Source organism: Dama dama, chromosome 16 (assembly GCF_033118175.1).
Source record: "Dama dama isolate Ldn47 chromosome 16, ASM3311817v1, whole genome shotgun sequence".
Classification (NCBI taxonomy): Eukaryota; Metazoa; Chordata; class Mammalia; order Artiodactyla; family Cervidae; genus Dama; species Dama dama.
Window position 1 is genome coordinate 33837565 of NC_083696.1, and position 13741 is coordinate 33851305.

The 13741-nt window shown below is 35.9% G+C and overlaps 1 protein-coding gene and 1 non-coding gene across 7 annotated transcripts in view; one reads left to right on the top strand and one right to left on the bottom strand.

Moving 5' to 3' along the window:
• Nucleotides 1–13741, top strand: part of KIF27 (kinesin family member 27) — an 82664-nt gene that overhangs the window by 15021 nt on the left and 53902 nt on the right. For 4 of the 6 annotated variants that reach the window (XM_061163751.1, XM_061163753.1, XM_061163754.1 and 1 more), the window contains 3 exons: nucleotides 658–858; nucleotides 4229–5172; nucleotides 8373–8516. In XM_061163751.1, coding sequence (XP_061019734.1) covers nucleotides 658–858; nucleotides 4229–5172; nucleotides 8373–8516 — 1289 coding nt within the window. The remainder of the gene's footprint in view (nucleotides 1–657; nucleotides 859–4228; nucleotides 5173–8372; nucleotides 8517–13741) is intronic. The other 2 variants (XM_061163755.1, XM_061163756.1) reach the window with 2 other exon arrangements.
• Nucleotides 2823–2895, bottom strand: TRNAG-UCC (transfer RNA glycine (anticodon UCC)). The gene has a single exon. It is a non-coding gene; the product is annotated as a tRNA-Gly (tRNA).

Here is a 13741-nt window from a genome sequence, read left to right on the forward strand (position 1 = left end):
ATGCCCACATTATGACTTTCCAGTTTAAAGTTGCAATCGCCTTCCACCCAAATACCCTTACTCTTCCAGTCCCCCTTACCTTGCCGTATTTTTTTCTCCAGGCATACCTAATGCCTTTTAATATACGATATAATTCACTTATTCTTCTTTTGCTGTTGTCTGTCTCTCCTAATACAGTTCCATAAGGGCAGGGATCTTTTCCCTTATTTGTTCACTGATGGTTCCTGGGGTCCTAGAATACTGCCTGGCACATAGTAGGTACTATATAAATATTTAATGAATGCATGATTGAAGTTTGAGTAAGCACACGCATGTGAAAACTGTTGCTTCTGAATTTTATAGTTACAGTTTTTAAAAATTTATAATAGAAATTTGAGAAAATAAATTTATTGATGGTAATTTTTTTTTTCTAAAAATTGATTTTGAATGGGAGGATAATTGCTTTACAGTGTTGTGTTGGTTTCTGCCAGACAGCAGTGTGAATCAGCCATAAGTATTCATATGTCCCTTCCCTCGTGAATTTCCCTCCCACTCTCCCCTCCCTATTCCCACCCCTCTAGGTTGTCACAGAGCTCTAGATCGAGCTCCCTGATTGTAAATTTATTGCTTTTCTTATATCTTAAGTTTCAGATGGGCTTTCTTTTTCTAAATTTTCAGCTTCAGTTGTGGAGGGTCAAAAAGGTATCATTCCTCGTGCTATCCAAGAAATATTTCAAAACATCTCTGAAAAGCCTAGCATTGACTTTAATATAAAAGTGTCTTATATAGAAGTATACAAGGAAGACCTAAGAGATCTTCTAGAATTGGAGACATCAGTAAAAGATCTTCACATCCGAGAAGATGAAAAGGGAAACACAGGTGAAGTAGCCTACTTAATGAATAGCCCTCATAACAAATGAATATGATCTAGTTCAGTTTCTGGACATTTTCCAAGGATTCTTTAAAAATAGACATAGAAACAAAATGCATTTGTTTTTACTTTTAAATGGAGTAACTTACTGATTACCAGTAGCAGCTAATTCACCTAGGTGAAAAGCAGAAGTTCAGACCACTTGGTATGACGAAGTTATAATTCAAAATACAGGTGACCCTTGAACAAAGTGGAGGGGGTTGGCAGTTAGGGGTGTTGATCCCCTATGCAGTCAGAAATCCAAGTATAACTTACAGTCGGCTTCTGTATCCATGGTACCGCATCAGCGGATTCAACCAACCTCAGATCCTGTAGTCCTGTAGTATGTTACTATTGAAGAAAAAGCCACGCAGAAGTGGACCTGCACAGCTCAAAGCCGTGTTGCTCAAGGATCAACTGTATTTATTTCCAATAACCCGCCCCCTCCTGGTCTGACCTTAAGAAAGATTATGACATAGGCTAAATTAGTTTTGTACTTTTTTTTTCCCTTCTCGCAGAGTTACCCTGAGATTGGGGATGGCGTCTCCCTTTTGTGTTCATCCAAGTTGATCCAGAACTGTCCTTTCTGCCTTTCTAATTTTTGTCCCAGCACACCTATTGCTTCCTCTTTTTGAAAAAAAAAATTAATTTAGAGTTTTTGTGTTTGCTTCTTCATACTGACATTTATCTGTCCTTTGTTGTGCTTCTCAAGGTCTGACTTTCTGTGCTGTCAGCCTGTTAATATCATTAAATGTCTGTTTGGAAATAGGAGAAGGTGAGAATGGGAAGGTCGAAATACAAGTATGTTAAAGAATAACACTTTCCACTTTTTTGTTTTAAAAGGTAATATGGTCAACACAAAACATTTAGAAAGCATAGTAAAGTATAAGGAAGAAAGTTAAAGTTCAGAACTCAATTTTGGTGTGTTTTCTTCCAGATTTCTTTCTCTGATTTTAAAAAATTACACTTGCAACTCCACATATCATATTATATCTTATATTTTTACTAAATATTTATATTGTAAGAATTTTCACATCATTAAATATTTTTCAAATTTATGACTTTATGTGGTAATTTTATCTTTTGAATATATAATCTATTTGATTAACAGTCTGGTGTTGGACATTTAGGTTTCGGATTTTCCTGATTATTAGTAACAATGACTGTTACTGCATGTCTTCTGCTAGAAAACACATTGAGTAGAATCTTGCTGGAGATAAAGGATCAAGCCAGAGGGATGACTGTGACTGAGGGATTTCCTAGTAGTTAGGAAAATAAGATGGTTAGCGCCTTCAGTAGCCTGCAGGGGGCAGTAAAGCTTGCCTCCTTGTAGGCCCTGTCTTTGCAGCCCTGGCATTCCTGAGTGTTTGAAGGAATTGGTTTTTGTTTTGTTTTTTAGAAAGAAAACATACATGGTACTTTGTGGCCTTATTAGATAATTTCGTATAGTTTATCTTTTCTGAACAAAATTCAGACTGATGTTTTGAGCTTCTGTATCTTATAAAATGTAATTATTGAATGTTTTTATCTTTTATTAAAAGTTACAATACAAAAGTACAAAAATAATACATGTTTGTTGTAAAAGAAGAGAGTACAGAAGTGTACACTGTCACTCCTGATAAGCTTAATGATCAAAATACTGCATAACTGATAGCAATCCTGTAAAAATTTTGGTAGAATGTACGTCTGAAGACAGATTGCTGCTTACCTTGTAAAATGTCCCACTCACAGCCCAGATGCGTTTGTTTGACATGTGTATAGAGTTCTCTTTGCCAAGTGGTAGTTGGTATCCAGCCTGGATGCTGCACAATTAGTATCACCTTGGAAGTTTTCTTTCCTTTAAAGCATTTTTATTTTTTTGGACGGTGCTGGGTCTTCGTTGCAGCGTGCAATCTTCTCTAGCCATGGTGCAAGGGTGACATGTGGGATCTAGTTCCCTGCCCAGGGATTGAACCTGGACCCCTTGCATTGGAAATGCAGAGTCTTAGCCACTGGACCACCAGGGAAATCCCACCTTGGGAGTTTTTTAAGAAATATTGATTTTTGGGCCCCACTTTTCACAAATTCTGATGAAGTAGTCTAGGATAGGGCATGGGTGTTGTACTTTTATAAAGGTCCTAGGTGATTTTCAGCTGGGTTTGAGGACCATAGTTAGTGCCAAGCTATAGCCTAACATTAGAAAACTTTTATAAAAGTCATGCTATGATTTATGTTTACATTGTCATATTTTATAATCACCATAGTTTAGCACTCCCTGTTGTAGTACAGGTACTTTAGAAATTTAAATAAACTGGGCTGTTAAGAGTCGTCATGTTGAAAACAAGGCAAAAAGTTGAATGTTGTTTCAAGAAAGAGTGACATGTTAGGATCTGATTAAAGAGGAAGCGTGGTGCTGTAACTTGAGCCCAGATTTATTGCTGTGATTCAAATCCCAAATCTACCTACTCCTTTTTGAAATATTTGTAAGCTTCAGTTTTTTGGGGTTCTCTTCTGCCATTGAAATAGAAGCTTTTTTGCTTTTTTTGGATTGCCTTGCACTCAGATGTTACATAGGGGAAACCTGTTTTTTAGATTGAATAACCAGCTTTATTTATACTGAAATTTTCATTTATCACTGGTTATGTTCTAAAAACCTTAAACCTTAGGATGGCTTGAATATTAAAGAAACTCAAAAGAGGCTAATTTCTTTCAATTAATTTCCTACTGATTAGTTCTTTTGAGTTATAAAGATAATTAATCTATAATTTTTTAATCAGTATGTTACACTCTACAAGTCAAAATACTGGAATAAAGAATTTTTCTTTTGTTAGCCATCTTAAAGAATTGAGTGTGATTCAAAAAAAAAACCCCAAATTGTTTAAAACATACATGCATATATTACATCTTTTAGAATTTAAACATCAAAATGAATGCCATCTATTAAAATAATCCTGTTAGAAGATTATCTAAAATTATTTAATGATGTTGCTGATGTTACTTTTTTCTTTTAATGCTATTGATTTTTTTTTTTACAAAAGCTTTGTATTGGAGTATAACTGGTTAATAAACAATGTTGTGATAGTTTTAGGTGAATAAGGAAGGAACTCAGCCATGCATATACATGTATCTATATTCTTCCCTGGATCCCATCCAGGCTGCCATATAAATTGATTAGAGTTCCATGTGCTATATACAGTAGGTCCTTGTTGGTTATCCATTTTAAATACAGATACTGATTTTTTTCCCTAAGGGCCTGTCTTAGCTGGGCAGCTTAGCAAATGAAAATTGTTGTGTGGTTAACTTAACTCTACTGTATTTTGATTAAAACTTGTTTTACAAACTTGCTGTTGCTATTTTAAGTGATTGTTGGGGCCAAGGAATGCCAGGTGGAGAGTGCAGATGAAGTGATGAGTCTCCTGGAGATGGGGAATGCAGCCAGGCATACGGGTACGACCCAAATGAACGAGCACTCCAGTAGATCACACGCGATTTTCACCATCAGCCTTTGTCAAGTGGACAAAAATAGAAAGGCAGCTGAAGATGGATCATGGCATTCCCACCGGCATATTGTCTCAAAGTTCCACTTTGTGGATTTGGCTGGATCAGAAAGAGTAACCAAAACGGGGAATACTGGCGAACGTTTCAAAGAATCCATTCAGATCAACAGTGGGTTGCTGGCTTTAGGAAATGTAATAAGCGCTCTTGGGGATCCACGCAAGAAGAGTTCACATATTCCATACAGGGATGCTAAAATTACCCGGCTTCTGAAAGACTCCCTGGGAGGCAGTGCCAAGACCGTCATGATCACTTGTGTCAGCCCATCGTCCTCGGATTTTGACGAGTCCTTAAATTCTCTCAAATATGCCAACAGAGCACGCAACATTAGAAACAAACCCACCTTAAACTTCAGCCCCGAGTCAGACCGTATGGATGAAATGGAATTTGAGATTAAGTTGCTTCGAGAAGCTTTGCAAAGCCAGCAGGCTAGTAGCAGCCAAACTAGCCAGATCCATCAGGAGGGGACTCCTGATAAAAATAAGATCCATTCTCTTGAGGAGCAAGTCACTCAGCTACAAGGAGAATGTCTGGGTTACCAAAACTGTTTAGAGGAAGCCTTTACCTTCCTGATGGATTTAAAAGATTCTGTGAGACTAAATGAAAAGCAGCAACACAAACTGCAGGAGTGGTTTAACATGACCCAGGAGGTCACCTTTTTCAGAGGACACCAGGGCATTGGAAACCTGGAAGAAGGACCACAGCATATTACACTTCTCCAGCTGAAGCGAGAGCTTAAGAAATGCCAGGTACTTAGACAACACCTTAGTAGGTAACTTGTTTAAAGACTAAATTTATTTGGGCAAGTAAGAGTCATTTTGGGGTTTCAGAAGTTTTGGTTTTTTGTTTTTTTTAAAGAGTTACGTAAAATCTCATTCACCTTTACTCTGTTTTTTTCTCCCTGTTGCTTTTCCTGTCATCCTGTTTTTTTCTCTGTTTCCTTTTCCTCGTTTTCTTAGCTCCTCCTCTTTTCTCCTGGTATTTTAATTTGTTGTATTTATTAAGTAGACTCTTGTGAACCTGGTCATTAATTTAGAGAATGAAAAGAAACACAGTTTCAGAAACAAAATTAAGTTAAATTTTATTGTTTTAAATCCCTCTTTAGGTCAGTGCTTTTTGAAAGAAAAATACTTCATCTCTTGAGTTTGGAGTTTTGATTCTTTAGACAAATCATCATGTTTGATAATATTTAAGGAATGTAGCTATGTACATGTATACATATTATATATATGTTAAACTAAGAATTACATTTCTCTACTTTTCATTCATAAAGACATTTATTATTTAAAGATTATGTGTCATTGGGGAAATAATGGAGAACAGACATATCTATTTATGCTTATGTGGCATTTGCATTCTGGTAGGCAAATGGATATTCCACCATTTTTTAAAAAATAGGAAAACATATAGGTAATAAGATAGTTTTTCTAGTTAGAAATCTTTCTTCAGTATCTTTTTTTATGTGTATTAGAAAGAAACCTCAATTACAGCAGTTCTCAAACTTTTTTCTCACAAGACTACTTTCTCCAAATTGAGGTCCCCTAAAGATCTTTTGTTAATGTAGTTTGTATCTATTCATATTTACCATATTAGAATTAAATAAAAAAATGTAAACTAGTAGATCACTCAGAACTAACAACAATAACCCAATTAATGTTAACATAAGGAGCACTTTTTCATGAAAAATAGCTATTTTCCAAAACAAAAAATTTAGTAAGAGTGGAATTGTTTTATATTTTTGCAAATCTTTTCATGTCTGACTTAATAGAAGACAAGTGGATTCTCATATCTCTCAGCATTCAATTTGTTGCAGTATATTTAGTTGAAGTGTGTGAAGAAAATCCAGGCTCATCTAGATTTGTAGTTGGAGGGGAAGAATATATTAGTGATTTTTTTCAGATAATTGTGAATATCCTTTGATATTACATCAAAACTCAACAAGTAGAAATTTCCTAAAGGTTACTTGTGATGTGGGATTTGAAACCATTTTGTTACATTAAAGTTCACTGATTTTTATCTTACATTTTGTATGGATCTTTTATCCACACGTGATTTTGAATCAGCATGTATTGGACACTTGAGAAATATTTGTTTACCAAGTTATGAAGATTTTTCAGTGTTAACATATTCACAATATAATATTAAAAAATCACATTCATTAATATCACCTCCCATCTCACCTCCTGCAAAATCTTTAAGTATTGGTAGCGGTCAAGTTTATAGTAGCAGAAATGTTTTCCAAAATTCTGATTTTTGAATGAAACTTGAGTTTTATCATTTGCAGTAAATACTGTTAGTTGTTTTCCTTGAAATTATGTCACAGACACAAGTGTTAATAGCTTATCTGTTGTTCTTTAGAGTAAAAATAGCACCCTATGAAAAATGTGGCTAGTTTAGCTTGTAACTCAAAAACAAGGGTTTTTGCACCAGGTAACTCTCACCCTTCAGTATACAGAACTACTTTATGCCTGCCCATTTTGACACATGGAATACTAAAAAATATGCTCATGTGCTGAGATTTAATAAAGTAATTTTTATTGCTTCATCAGGATATTCTTAAGTGATTCTCCATCCCCTCATAAATACCTCTTAAGGGACTTTGTTGCTTTTTTCCTCTGTGATTTGAACACAGGAGCAGTATGTGAACATGAATATACTCTACAGATAAACACTTCTTAAAAACACTTAAATAAAAAATAAACAAAAAAGCTGTAGTTTATAAAGTATATGTAACAACACCATATGCAGCACTGGGAGAACAATTACAGTGTAAGCTCTCAGACTGACAGTTAATTGCCTGGAGCAGAGGATATAGGCTAATTAGAATTATAGTTATATTTTATTTTAAAAAGAGAAAAGTCATAAAGGTCACATAAACATATAGGGTTTTAAGGACCATCAGGGTCATGCACACTGTCCTATTTGGTCATTCAAACATCCCAAGCAGAAAAAAGAAGGAACTCTCCCAAAGCCCCAAGGGAAGGATGTGGCAGAATCAAGGCTGGCCTCAGTCCATGGGTTCCCAGTGGAGAGGCCTGTCCATCTCCATGCCACCACCTGAGGAGTCATGTGCATGCTGTGTTTTTGAGAATGCAATTTTGTTTGTAAATCATCATAGAGGTACTCATTCTTCTCTTTTCCTGTGTTTTAGTGGAAAGAGCACAGGCTTTGGATCCAGACAGGCCCTGAAGTTGACTGTCAGGAGTTTGGTTTATCCACTGTGTTGTCCTGGAGTGGTGTTCACTCACTAAACTTTAGTTTCTTCATGAAAATGTTTAATTTCTTCAATGAGATATTTTTAAAATCCCAAATTACAATCTAGTATAAAGTAGGCCCTTGACCAATGTTAATTTTCTATTTATTTAGTTCAAAATTTATTTTAAAAGTATTATTTGCATATTCCAAGTTTATTTGGTGACAAGAATAATTCACTAGGAACTAAGAAAATTATATGTTTAACCATATTCCTGAACATCTTCAAAATATATCTCTTTGTAGTGAAAGGGTGCAAAGTTAGCAAATGTTCTTCATTTAAATATCCGTTATAAATATAGAGCATTCTTATACTATATAGGTCAATTTGGGAATTGTGACCTTTTTGATTTTTGAAGACCCACATTAAAAATCTCATGGCAATTCTAGAAAACTTGTAAACACCTTATTGAATGTACTATAGAATTTGAATAACTGGCTTCAGCCTTAAAATACACGAAATAAAAATAAGGACTGTCTTCCTATCTCTTTGGTGACTAATTCTTACGTTATACCAGTGATGGGTCCTCTCAGCTGTTTCTGCCTTCCTTATCATAGAGAAACAAGAAGAAAAGGGTAAGCAGATTTTGCGTCCTCTTCAAGCTGTCACTAAACCCGGTTTTTGTGGTGTTAGGCGGCTTTTCTTGAGCATTTCCCACGGTGACTCTCTTGTGCTTTCTTTCCCCGCCCCGCCCAGTGTGCGCTTGCTGCTGATGAAGTCGTATTTAATCAGAAGGACTTGGAGGTGAAGGAGCTAAAGAGTCAAGTGCAAATGATGGTGCAGGAAAACAAAGGCCATGTTGTTTCTTTGAAAGAAGCACAAAAAGTGAATAGATTGCAGGTAGAGTTAATGTACCTTGCTTTGTGTATCTCATTGGAACAGTACCTGACTAAAATAGCATTGTAAGTAAGTAGAAATGTTTGCAAAAATAGGTTTCAGTTGAAGAGTTCTGAACACAAGCACCTGAACGAGTTACAGTTTTCCCCTAAATTGGTGTGAAGGGAAAATATTTTTATTGTTAGCTTGACTTATATTTCACAAATATAGAGCCTAATACCCAGGAATTTAATTTGCAAGTCATGTTGTAGTTATCCTTTGTTTACACTTTCCCTTCTGTTGTTTGCCAAAGTAATAGGCAATGGGATATTGTTCAGTGTTGGAAGGTAAACACATCACTTAAAATTTTGATTTGTTAGATTACATTTTATACTCTGTCAGTGATTTGCTCATTCAGTTTGGCTAAGTCTTTCAAATTCTCTTAGTTTTTCTGTATTAACATGGATGTGCCTGCAGTGTAACATGGTATGTCCCTAAGTATTGGGTTGGCTAGAAATTTAGTTTGGATTTTTCCATGAGATATTTTTGGCCAATCCAATTTTATACATCCTGGCTGTGAACCCTCCCGTCCCCCATACAGTTCATTTCATTTAAAGCCTTTAGCTTCTTATCAGGGAGTAACTACTGTCCTGAATAAAGATCTGATCCAGGAAAAATTAGACTTTGATTTTGACATTACTTTTTTCTTCTTTTTTTTTTTTTTAACCATTCTATCTCTGTGTTAATTTAAAAACATAGTGAAAGTAGTGTTAGTCATTCAGTCATGTCTGACTCTGCAGCCCATGGACTGGAGTCTGCCAGTCTCCTCTGTCCATGGGATTCTTCAGGTAAGAATATTGAAGTGGGTTGCCATTCACTTCTCCAGGGGATCTTCCCAACCCAGGGATCAAACCCAAGTCTCCTGCATTGAAGGCGGATTCTTTACTGTCTGAAAACATAAACTAAAATGTGTTGTTCAGTGAATTATCACAAAGAGAACAGCTAGGTAACCACCACCAGTTCAAGAAACAGCAAACTGCTAGCCCCAGAAGCCCTTAGTCTCTCCTCGGAGAGAGCTGGTCTCCTAACTTTGATAGTGATAATTTCCTTGCTTTACTTTGTGTTTTTACTATGTATCCTTGAACTCTGCAATTTAAATTTTGGAATTTTTATAAATTTAATCATTCAATATATATTCTTTAGTATCTGGTTGCTTTTACTGAACATTTTGTCTATTCTGCTTCATCCACGTTTTTGTGTGAAGCTGTAGCTTGGTTAGTTTATAGCTGTATAGGATATCATTGTATGACTATTTCACAATTTATTTTTTTTTTTACTGTTGATAGATTTTTTTTTCCTATGAATTTTCTCATACATGTCCCCTGGTGCACACACATACACATTTCTTTTGGATTTGTGCCTAGGAGTTGAATTGCTAGGTCATACATAGGGTAGGCAAATCTTCAACTTTAGTAAATAATACCAAATTTGTTTTCCAGTTTAAACTTGCACCAGCACTGTATGGGCATTCCTGCTATTCCACTTGCTTGCCAGCATTTGTTATTGTGAATTTTTTAGATCTTAGGCAATCTGGTAGGTATGTAATGTTATTTTATTGTGTTTTTAAAAATGTATTTCTTAATTTAAAATATTTATTTATTTATTTATTTATTTTTGGCTGGGCTGGGTCTTTTTTGTTGCGCACAGGCTTCTCTAGTTGTGGAGAGTGGGGGCTACTCATTTGCAGTAGCTTCTCTTTTTGCAGAGCATGGGCGCTTGGGTGCATGGGCTCAGTAGTTGTGTATGGCAGGTATGTAATGTTATTTTATTGTGGTTTTAATTTTCATTTCCCTGATGGCTAGTGAAGTTGAGCACTTTTTCATGTTTTTTCTTTTTTTGTTCTTTGGGTATCTTCTTTTTTTTTAAATTATTTTTGGCTGCACTGGGTCTTTGTTGCTGCACCTGGGCTTTCTCTAGTTGCGGCAGGGACTACTCTTCATTGCAGTGAGGGCTGTTCTTTGTTGCAGTGAGCAGGCTTCTCATTGCAGTGGCTTCTCTTGTTGCAGAGCATGGGCTCTAGGCACTTGGGCTTAGCCACTCCATGGCATGTGGTATCTTCCCAGACCAGGGATCGAACCTGTATCCCCTGCATTGCAAGGTAGATTCTTAACCACTGGACCACCAGGGAAGTCCTTGGGTACCTTCTTTTGTGAAATGCTCATTCAAATCTCTTGCTTGTTTTCCTGTTGGACTAAGTCTTCCATTATTATGTTTGCCTTTCACATTTAAACTCTATAGTCCTGAAATTGATTTTTGTATGTGGGATAAAGTAAAGGTCAAATTTCAGTTTTTTCCCAGGTAGATATCCATTTGTCCCAGCATTGTTTATTGAGAAGGCCATCTTTTCACCACTGTTTTGAGTGCTGTTTGTCGTAAGTCAGGGTTCATTCATGCATGCATGTATTGTGTATTTCTGGGACTTCTGTTGTACCCCATTGGCTCGCCTGTCCTTGGACCAATGTCACATTTCTTATTTATTGTAGATTCCTGATAAGTCTAGGTGTTCTCTAGAGCAAGGCCTCTGCTCTGTTTCCCTCCTTCCCAAGAATGTCTTAGTTGCTCTATATAAATTGTAGAATCAACTTTTCAAGGACCACAAAAAAAAAAAACCACACTTCTTTGTGATTTTGTTTGGGATTGTAAGATACATTTGGAAAGAATCAACATCTTTTGATCATGAGTCTTCTCACTAACCCATGAACTTGGTATATTCCTCCATTTACTCATGTTTTCTTTGGTTTTTCTCAGTAATGATTTTTTTGTGTTTATGTTTTTGTATTGAATATATTTTGTTAGATTCATTCCCAGGTGCTTTATTTTTTTATGTAACTATGAATGTAATCGTCAGATTTTCATTTTCTTAATTGTTTGTTGGTATGTGTAACTGTATTGGTTTGTGAATATTGATAGCTTATACCAAGCAACTTGATAAACTTCATTTTTAAATTCTGATATTTTATGTAAATTCTTTTGGATTTTCATTTATAATTGTGTCATCTGCAAATGATGACATTTTTATTCCTTCATGATCTTTATGCCTTCTTTTTTTTTAACCTTTCTTCATTGACTTGGGTCTTCAATACAGTATTGAATACAAGTGGTGATAGGAAATGTTCTTGTCTTGTTTCCAACTATTAAGGAAAAGCTTTCACTGTTTCACTATTAAGTATCATGTTTGCTATAGGTATGTTTTATTTATTCTTTATCAAACCAAGCAAAAATTCTTTGCTGAGAATTTTTATTATGAATGGATATTACACTTTATCAGATGATTTTTCTTTATCATGATTTTCCTGCTTTATTCTGTCAATGTGGTGAATTGTAGTGATTTTTCCAATTTTTACACCAATCTTATATTCCTGAAATAAACCTTTTTTTTGGTCATGATGTATTGTTATGCTGGGGGTTCCCAAGACCACCCTCAGGTTGGATGCTGTACTTGGGGCACTCAGCATACAGTTGTGCTCATACCTAAGATTTATTAGGCATGGGCCTAGTAAGAGAAAGCAAAGGGAACAGGGACATAGAGTGAAGTCCAGAAGAAATCAGGCACTGGCTTCCAAGAACTGTCTCCTAGTGGAGTCACCCACATGTACTTAACTCCCCCAACAAAGATTGTGACGACTCATGTGAAGTGTTGTCTGCCAAGGAGACTCGGGTTTTATTGAGAACTGGCCATGAAGGCATTCTCTGACCAGCATCTACCAAAATTCCAGACCAGCAGAAGGAAAGGGAAGCAGGTGTTCAACATAAACCACCTTGTCTGCACAAACACTGAGCACAGTGAGCCACTGTTACTCGACAGGGTGTTGGGAACCCTGCTAGGATCCGAGTTCCCAGACACCAGCCAATGAACAACCTCGTATGCAGGTCCTTCAAAGGATAGCAGTCAAGTCTTCTGTGTTAACTTACTCTTTTCTACAGATGTCTTTGATTTAGTTTGTAGTTATTTTGTTTAGGATTTTAGCATGTCTATTCATGTGTATATTTTCTTTTCTCAAAATATTCTTGTCAGATGCTGTAACAAATTAGGTTAACCGGATAATATAGTTTAGGTAGCATTCCTTCTTTTTCTATACTTGGGAAGAGTGTGTGAAGAATTGGTGTTGTTTCTTCCTTAAATATTTGGTTGAATTCACTTGAAAAATACTTGGGCCTGGAAAATTTCTCTGTGGAATGTTTAGTATGATTTCGGTCACATTTTCCTTTTGCCCCTTTTTGGTAAGGTCTGTTTTTCTAAGAATGTAACAGCTGTTGCATATTTCAATAAATATGTTGAAATGTTTATAATAGTCTCATCTCTTTAATGCTTTTAGACGTGTAACGATAATCCCGTTTTTCATTCCTGGTTATTTGTGCCTTCTCTCTCTTTTTTTTCTTTGATCAACTTCACCAGAGGGTTATCAATTTTTTTAGTCTCTTCAGAGACTAGATTCTTTTTTTAAAATTATAATTTTATTTATTTACGTATTTTTGGCTGTGCTGGGTCTTCGTTGCTTTGCTCCAGCATTTCAATCTAGCTGTGGCAAGTGGGGGTTACTCTAGTGCACAGACCTCACATTTCAGTGGCTTCTTTTGTTTTCGAGCACAGGCTCTAGACCGCATGGGCTTCAGTAGTTGCAGCATCTGGGCTTAATAGTTGCAGTTCCCGGGTTCTAGAGCACAGGCTCAATAGTTATGTTGAGTGAGCTTAGTTGCTCCCCAGCATGTGATATCTTCCCAGATCAGGGATCAAACCTGTATCTCCTGCATTGGCTAGCAGATTCGTTACCACAGAGCCACTGGGGAAGCCCACAGAGAGCCGTTCTTGACTTTGATGATCTTCTCTGATAAATGTTTATTTATTATTTAATTAATTTCTACCCTTATCTTTATTATTTAGTTTTTTTCTGCTTTTTTAAGGGCATAGAATCCTATGCTATCTTTCTGAATTGTTTAGATGGGTGCTCAGTTCATTGATTTTTTTGCCTTTCTGTATATTTTTAACCATCTAAAATATATGCATTTAAAATTATATGTTCCCTCCTAAGCTTACCTTTATCTGCATTCCTCATTTGGCTCAAAATTTTTCCTGACTTTTATTGTGAGTTTTTTCTTTGACCTGTGGGTTATATAGTTAGTTATTTTATTTCCAACACATGAAGGATTTCTTTTTATTAATTTTTAGCTTAATTGCGTTGTTGTCCACA